Raw genomic sequence first — 9,309 nt, 5'->3', positions numbered from 1 at the left:
ATTATCAGACTTCTCGTCTAACCCGCCAAGATAAATGTGGTGGTGGAGGGTTACTGAATATCAAGAAGTGCATTACTTGTGACCTACTTCCTGAATTTTCATTTATAACACTTGATGCAGAGTGCGTTGCTATTGTATCACAGAAATATATTCACAGAAATATCATAATAATATCATATCATATATCATAATGTAAATATCACAGAAATATATCACATAAGTTATTGGGGGTATATTGGCATCAAGCATTAGCGACCACTTACCTATTTTTTTTGTTGGCAAAAGTGTTTAATCGAGACCGTACGACACTTCGACAAACCAAGAAAATTCCAGATATTTGGGAAAAAACATTGAAGAACTTTCGTAATCAGTTTATAAAAATAAAATGGGATGCCTTATACATGTGTCACACTTGTGACGATGCATATGATGAATTCTTGCGCCTGTTTCTTGATGCGTATGGAAGTCATTTCCATATATCGTACACACAAAAAAAAAAGCGCGCAAGCCTTGGATAAATAAAGAATGCCTTAAAATGATTAAAAAGAAAGATAAGCTTTTTAACAGGTTCCTCCAAACGCGTAGCACCGATGACTGGGACATCTTTAGAACACACAGAAAAAAACTAATGCCTTATTACGGAATATAAAGCGAAACTATCTCTACAGTTACTTCGTTATCGGGAGAAAACAGAAATTGGACTTAATATGGAGGAAAATAATGGGATACAAAATCGGGTACTAAAAATGCAGAGGTTGGTAAAATAATGCTGAACAATTAACTTAAACAAGGAGCTGAATTAGCGGAAGAATTTAAGCACTACCTCATAAATCTAGTCACTAGCTCTCATTCTCCAGAGGCAGTAAATGGGATCTCGAGAAATTCTATGAGCATATATATGAATCCCACAACTGAGATTGAAATAAATAACGTGTACAAATCTCTTAACAGCTTAACGTGGGATATCGACAACATTCAAATCAGGCCAGTAAAGTACGTTCTTAACATCATACTGGCATAGCTCACGCACATTTATAATCTAGCTCTCTCGACAGGTGTTTTTCCAAAGAAAATACAAATACCAAAAGTTATTGCGATACTCAAGGGCGGAGAAAAAAACAACTTATCAAATCGCAGGCCTATATCCATACTACCCGTGTTCTCCAAAGGTTTAGAAAAAATTATGTACGCTAGAATAATTGGGTTTGCCAACAAATACAATTTAATTAGCCCCACCCAATTCGGATTCTGAAAAGGCAGGTATACAGAGCTTGCCCTTGTCACGCAAAAAGAAATCGTTCTAAAAGCCTTCGATGAAAAACGCCTGATAGCCGGTATTATATCGACTTCTCAAAGGCGTTCAGCCGTCTAAACCACTTAACACTAGCTAAAAAACTTGAAATATATTGAATTAGAGGCACACCGCTCGCGCTTATAACATCCTACCAGCAACATAGAATGCAATGTGTCTTCATTCAGGGAAATTTATCTGCGTGAAAAGCGGTTACCTCAGGTGTCCCCTAAGGAAGCATAGTTGGACCGCTTCTATTTAATTTCTATATAAATCACATTACACAAGGTAACCACGATGCAGAGTATATAACTTATGCAGATGACACAACGTTTTTTTTTTGCAGTAATCATTATGAAACTCGTCAAAGTAACATTAATGAAGCTCTCCGCGATTTACACAAGTGGAGCATAATAAATTCGCTTGAAATTAACACAGATAAAACAAAAGCTATTATCTTCACACCTGGACAGTCCCCTGCAGCACCCATTTTGAATGTAACCTTTGGGAATTCACGTATAGAAATTGTTGACGCAGTAAAGTCACCAACTGGTGTAGTTTTCCAAAAGCCTATGTTTTGGGACCTATGTTAACCTATGTTAGCCTATGTAAGCCTGTGTTAACCACGTGCTACGCAGATTTCAAAGCGGTAGAAATTCTGGCGAAATTCAAGTTCCACTTACCAGCAGCTGTCAAACTTCATATTTATAACGCACTATATTTTTCACATTCAAATGATTGCTGTCTAGTATGAGGCACAATCACATTAACGAACCTGAACCAGTTGCTTATATTACAAAAGCAAGCACTTCGTCACATTGCATGCATTGAAAAAATTGCGCACACAAAACCTCTATTTATAAAATACAATCTTGTAGCTTTGCATGACTTGTACCCTTTAAATCTAGCCAGAAAATGTAAATACGATTCAGACAGACTTCTACGCACACTTTCAGAGTTGACACCACTCACATCTTATAATTGGTCTTATAATTCACGCAGTGATGATATCTGGAAAATGCCCTTTAGACGCCTTATGCTAACAAAACAAATGCTTCGTCACATGCTTCCAAAGCTGCTAAACGAACTTCATCAATACGGAATGAAATTGGAAACAAGTGGGAACCGTGCAAACATGGCATTTATTGTTGCGAAGGATTGATCCATTTCTCTTGTGTGAAAGTTACACATTATGTACAATTTTATTTTAATAATTTATAATAATAAGTTTAATAATTTATTTTAATAATTTTTTTGCAGTGTTACAATTGTATAAAGCGTCAATGACTTTAGTGTCATGAATGCCTTAGCGAATTATCATTGTTCAACTTGTACACACATTTTTGTATTTCCACGCTCTCACTGTATACCATGCAAACGGGGGCCCGAAGCTTCTCAAGTAGATAGATCCACTTTTTTTCGAGCCCTCGTCTTCCACAAAAGAACAAATTTATGGATGGAATAATGTTTTTCATTTATAGATAGATCGATTGATTAATTGATTGATTTCTTACACAGAATTGGCCGTGCGGAAACCCCAGAATTTGATCGTGGACTTGTAGACGAAGATATATATCACCTTCTCCTAGATTGTCCACATCACGACACACCAAGGGGCCGACTTAAATCAACCTTAATTAAATTAAACTGCGGACCTTTCAGTTTAAAGAAACTTTTGGGTCCTTGGCCAACAACGTCCTTGCAGAAGAGCACTTTAATACAACTAAAGACTTTTCTTGAAGATAGCAGCATTGTTGGAAGTTATGAACGCTTTTATTGTTCCTTTCATTTCAATATCGCTGTACATATGCACGTGTTTGTGAATTATGTTATGTTGACTCTTCTGTTGTGATTACATGTGATAATTCATTTACGCGATGTATGTACCACCCGCTCACTAGAGACTGTGTTATTAAGCGGCAGTATCGCTTGTATTTTTGAGACTTGTTTCTATACAACTGTGGAGGCGGTTACCTTGTATATTGTATGTACCGTGCGTTTCTTACGTCATGGTCTTGCTGTGAAAATGTTGCGTGATAAATCTTGGTGCTTGTGTGAAAAGGTTGTTTGACACGTAATCTTGAACCCTGTATGTTGTATGATGCAACCGTTCAAGATATAAGGAGTAGCTGGCGCCTTAAATTGTGCGTCGACATCTCCTTATATCATATCAATAAAAAGAACTGAGTGTGGAAATGAAACCAATCAAATCTGACAGGCTAACCTTCCTGCCTCCCTTTCTAATACTCGCACCGGCTTCTTGTTCTTGATAGTGGCTAAGTGGTAGAATACTGTAGTTTTCCATCCGCGTGGCCCGGCTCTGATTTTCCATTTCCTGTGTATTCGCGATTTTCTCAGGGTATACAAGTCCAGTCGTTGAGGAAGTGACCTAATGCAGACGGCACGTGCAACAAAACTGAATCCGCGAACCGGGCGGAACGCACGGAATTGACCCAGTCTGGCCGATAAGCAAAAAGCCGTTCCTGCTGCCGCGAAAACGAACGACTTTCTTGGCGGAAGCACTGCGTGCGCCGCATCTGATTCCGTACGAGGGCGCCGCCGGTGGAAGCGACTCCAGCGCACGTGCCAGCACGCGCCTACGTGCGCCCGCGATCGCGTAAACGGCAAACAACCAAGCAGGGCGCCTTCCTCGGCGTATCATAACGTGAGCTGGACCAGCCAGCCCCGAAAAATAAAACAAAAAACGACAAAACAGACAAACAAACAACGTTCGCCCGCGTAGTTCGCATTATCCGAGGAAGAACCGCTTTCGCTTTCTGCTTCTCTCCTCCTCGAGTCGCCCGACAACCGCCGCGAAGCCGCTTCCGAAGCCGCCGCCGCTACATTCTCTCCCTCGTCTCCCGTCGGCGGCACCGATTCCCTCGCAATCAGAGCTCCAGATCGGTTATCTCTCCCCCCTCTCCTCCCGCCCCTTCCCTGTTTGGTCGTGTGCGTTGTGTAAGGAACCCACTTGCGTAACCAGCTCTTTCGGCCGTCCTGTTTTGGGTACGCGCCGCGCCTGCGCGTTGGGGGGGAACTGGACTCGGGAGGCACGGCTTTCTCCTTTTTGTGCTTTCCGATGCATCTGCTGCGCGTTAGAGCGCGACGCGCATTCTTCATCTCCTCCCTTCGCTACTTGCGCCGCTTCGGCAGGCAGTGCAGCACGCACGCGCCAGTTATCGCGTAGCCCGTGCGCGCGGGCGCTCTATTCCGTCTACATCCGGGCTGCATTACGCGCTGCGCATTTATAGCACTCTGCTTCATCGTGTGCCGTGGCTCGTCCTGCACAAAGCGAACGCAACGCGTTTTAATGACGCTGCCCCATATATCTGCATCTTGTAATCGCGCCGAACGAATCTTCGAGGAGTTACGGAAGTCCGTGTGTGTGTGCGTCTTGATTTTGCTTATTTTCTCCCTCCTGTGCTGCGCGCAAGCGTGAACATAGTTTCCGTAATGTCGGACGATAGGTTGTTTTCTTACGAGCCTGGAGTATATTTTGGATGCTATCGCGAAAGTCATTTCAACGGGCACGGTAGACAGAGGAAAGGCCTTTTCACTCGCGTGGATCAGCGATTCCGGTTGTGTCGCTGTTTGCGCGTTCGCTGGCAGATAGATAAAGTTGTATTAGTGTTATCTTGGCCGCAAGCGTTCTTGGGTAGGTCTTCGTTTCTGAGTTCTTCCTCGTTTCTTCTCATCGAAAGAACACAAATAAAAAAGAATCACGGCCCGATTTTTCCCAATCAGGTCGCGGTTACCATTTCTCCTGACCGGTGCGTACTAAGCCTCCGTGTGCAGTTTGCCTCAGCTGCGCAGCAAAGCTGGATCGCTGAAGATACTCGGCCAGCACTGTAGGCGAAGCGAATGATTCAAGGAGGCTCCAAAGTACAGGGGTTGTGAGCGTTTATTTACATGTTAACTCGAGATTGGGAAGCATTTTGAACATACATACGCATTTTTATGACAACACAAAACTTCGCACGCGTTTTCATACATTCTACATAAGCAATGGCTCATTCACGCGCGGAGACATTCATCGTTGCACAAGCGTTTTCAAAAAAATGACAAACAACATTACGGCGAGGTTACAAGCACAGACACGATCACATTTTGTACGATACACACGATCACATATTATTTTGAAAGACAATTTCTTTCTCACACACGAAGTAGTTTTTACACGAAGACATTTTTACCGTAACTTGACCAGAACGAAAAAAATACAAAGGCAGGGGATAACAAAGGCTTACGGTTACTAGTAAACAAACAACATAGAGCAACAACAACTTGTTATTTCCGAAGGCTAGAAAGCACTGTCGTTAATTCTGTTAGTTGCTTAAGCATGAGGCGTTTTCAGGACACATATCGGTTAGTTTACACTGTCGCGTAAAAGGCTGCAGCCTTCTTTGGCTCGGGGTACCAGGACGGACAACACTAACGAGTTCTAAGATTTTGAAACGAGCACAAACTACAAGGACAACCAAAAAAAGTGCGTGGAAGAGACAGTTAACGAGCATTCATACCCTTACTGCGCACAACACTCCTTTTCCGATATATTCTTGCGACTTGTACAAGCTTCTTCAAGCCTTCATTGTTTAACTGCGCGAGCAAACGAACCACAAAGACAGCGAGGGACAAGGACCAAGCCAGAGACTTACTGTTCTGAAAGACAGCCTGTGCTATAAAGTCAATGAAAGAGACAGTAAAAACTGCACTACTATGATAAGCAGATGATGACATACAACAGATAGGCCAAACTAAAGAATGTAACAAAGAAAGCGACAAGTCTCTAGCTTTCGATAGGAAACTTCGCAGAACAATACAAACAGATGTGAGTACAGTTAGTAACAGTGCTGACTATTACAGGTGAGTGTGTTGTTTTTGTTAATGCCGAGCACGCTGAACGTTAGAGCAATGGCACATCGGCGGCACTGGTAGTCCACTTTGTTAATGTGAATAGAAAGGAGTCCTAGAAAACAGAAGGTTTCAAGTTTTCCATGTTAGCGTAATCTACAAGATTAATATACATACAAGGACCACTTACTTACACACTAGGAGGCAGGGAAGGTTTATTGTGTTCGTGAGAGTGATCACGTCTTCCCCGAGATCTTTACTCAAATAGAACGCAGGTAGCGATTAGAACGACAAAGACATGTGCACGAAGGAGTCTCAGGAAAGGAAGATCAACATACAAGATAGCATAAAATGAAGGCGCGGAAGGTCTAAGAATGGTGCTTGGTACGGTTGCCATCTGCTGTCTAGCAAGTTCGTCTTGAAGTCTCCCGGAGCCAGTCACACGGTCTTATGGATAACAGGCCAAGAATGAAAGTGGACGTAGCGGTCGCTTGGCTCTGAGGTCTGAACCCCTGGACACTTGATGGTGAGGGATGGGCGAGGGAAAAGGACATTGAATAGCAATGCACTTGCAAAAGTACGCTTGATCAACGAGAAAGTGTGAAGAGAGTTGAACACGCCATAACGCAAAATGACTATAGTGTTTCTCCAAATTCACGTACGTCTGTCTATGCAACCATTTCTCTACTTTCGCTAACACCGTTAAGCAGTGGACACAGAATCTCTGGCCCTATTCTGCCTGAATACTCTTGTGCCGAAAACATTATCAGTCAGCTCTCTCTGCTTTCGTATACCTGCAGAAATACCGCGTCCTAAGCTGAGAAAGCCGTATGAGCACTAGGACATCTAAAAATTCCGCTTGAGTCTTTCTTAGCTGATGGTTACTAGAGTTTTGACAGAGGGGACCGAGATGTTAGTTCATAGCACACGGTATGAAGGTTACGTTCATCACTTACACACCCATATCTAGGTGCGTGCAGTTTTAACGGTGAAATCATAGATGAAAGTAGCCGAAGTGCTCAAACGGAATTCTTTTAAACTACCTGTCTTCACGCTTCCCGCGCCTTTAAGAGGCACAGCTGGTTCCTCACCAGCCCACTTGAGTGCAAATGTGGCGTGGCCGAGGGGGCGCGCGCGCGCGTTCCTCGTGACGTAGAATGAAGTCGCTGGCCATGCAGAGGACTACGGAACTGCACGCGCGGCGCGTCGTTCAGCATATTATCTAGGCGGGCAACGCTCGCAACGAATGAAAATATAAAAAAAACAATAAAATAAACGGAAAACACATGAAACTACGACGTTAGCGTGTAACCTAGAATGTTCTTGTGAGAGGTCTTACAGTTCCTAGAAAAAGGCACGTGCGTCGAGGTAACGAGACATAATGTCCTATCGGGAGACTACCACCAGCCATGACCGCCACCGCCACCACCACCCGCATCCCAGCCTGCCGGCTCCCAGCCGCCGGCGTCCCAGCCCTTAGCGTCCTCCCATCCGCCGTGGCCTCCCCCTGCAAGGTGGGCCGCACCGGCGTCGATGACCTTCACGGTGTGTAAGTCGAGCTGGGGCTTCCAGCCACCGCCGCCGTGCCATCCACCACCACCACCGCCGTGCCAGCCACCGCCTCCGTGCCACCCGTGGCCGCCATGCTGGTTCTTAACGATCTTGATGGGTATCGGGATTGGCAGTGGCACGGGCAGAAACTTGGGCGCCAGGATCTTCGCCAGGATCGCCAGCTTGGCAACCTTCTTGAGCTTCTTCTTGTGGTGCAAGTGGTGGCCGGCGCTCGCTTCTTCCACGAGGAGCGCCAGCAGGATCACGAAAATAAGAAGCAGGGCACCGGTCGTTGTTGAGGTTGATAGCCGCATGTTGCTTGCGCTTGCTACGATTCCAAGGGGCGAGGTCTTCGGCGAGCGCGCACAGCACACACGGGCACTAGAGCCAAAGCCACCGGCCGATAGGAGAAGTCGGGGCGCGAATAGTCCGGTCACAAGGAGGGGGGAGCCTTCAGCCTCGCGTCGCCCGGAGTAGGGCGAATCACACCGAGGACGTATCCACTGCTGGTCTGGTCTCTTGGAACCACCCTCGCCACACTTATATAGCCGTCCAGCTAACAGGAACCACGGTGTCCGAGAACCCTCAACAGGAGTTGTTCGCATGACCGCAGGCCCCCTTCCTTCCTACGGTGGAAGGGCGAAGGAAGGGGGGGGGGGGTATTGCCCCTCCCTGCAGACGCCCTCTCCCCGTTGGTCACCCTTGTTTTCTACGTGGGGAGGCTTCCAGCGCGTGACCGACATGGCTTTGAGTTGACTCTCCGCCGATCATCGACACGCTGACTCGCAGAAGCGCCGAATCCCGCCGCCTTGAGTGCGGCGCACGTGGACCGCTGCTCCCCCTTTCTCGAAAGTGAGAGTTTCTCCACCCTCACTCTCTCGAGACGAAGAAGCTCACGGGGTCAGTGGGATTTCCCTTGCCGGCGTGCCGGCCAACTATGAGCGTGCGTGAGTGCTTATTTGCCGGAGTTTGCGGAGAAAAGAAAAGGAAAGATGCTGTCTCTCCTGCCTGATATAGCCAAGTTGAGAAAGAGAATGGTAGAGTGAGTTGTTCTTGCCTCGCCGTCTGTGCCTTCTTCCTTCCTGGTTCACTTTACATCGCAGCAGCAGTATTCGGGCAGTAGGTGAGTGAATGTGAGAGCAACGGCAGTGACTTGGGATGGGAGAGAAAGTGAAGAGGTGGTGGGGGGCTTTTAAAACAAAACGATAAAACCCTCCATTAAGCACACACGACGTGGACTTTCACCTTCCCCGGTTCATCTCAAACAGAGAGTGCGTTAGAGGGAGAGAGGCGCCGACTCGTCTTCACCGATGCACACTACGTAGCACTTGCTTTCCGGAAGCAAGATCGCGATGGCTTTGGCAGCAAGCCAAGTCCCTCTACAGCGAAGAGAGAATGAGAAATATGTTCGTACGGCACGGGCGCCTACTCGATATCGCAGTCTTGAAGCGAAACGAGCAGGAAAATACAACTTTCCTTCTCTAACCATTATCCAAACGACATAAAAAAAGGGAACGTCAATATGCTTTATTTTATTGTTGCTGTTGCTTGCTATATTATTGTGCTTGCCGCTGCTTACGCTTCCTTATCTCATTTGCCTCTTCAGATAAGCTTAG

The 9,309-nt window shown here is 45.8% G+C and overlaps 1 protein-coding gene across 1 annotated transcript; it reads right to left on the bottom strand.

Annotated features, from left to right (window-relative positions):
• Positions 1-5,174: 5,174 nt before the first annotated feature.
• On the bottom strand, positions 5,175-8,450 carry LOC135897605 (uncharacterized). The gene has a single exon (XM_065426285.1). The coding sequence runs from the start codon at positions 8,296-8,298 to the stop codon at positions 7,540-7,542; it is 759 nt and encodes a 252-aa protein (XP_065282357.1). The 5' UTR covers positions 8,299-8,450; the 3' UTR covers positions 5,175-7,539.
• Positions 8,451-9,309: the final 859 nt, after the last annotated feature.

This window comes from Dermacentor albipictus, chromosome 4 (assembly GCF_038994185.2).
Source record: "Dermacentor albipictus isolate Rhodes 1998 colony chromosome 4, USDA_Dalb.pri_finalv2, whole genome shotgun sequence".
Lineage (NCBI taxonomy): Eukaryota > Metazoa > Arthropoda > Arachnida > Ixodida > Ixodidae > Dermacentor > Dermacentor albipictus.
The sequence above is the reverse complement of the archived record's forward strand: the minus strand, read 5'-3'. Positions and strand labels throughout refer to the sequence as shown.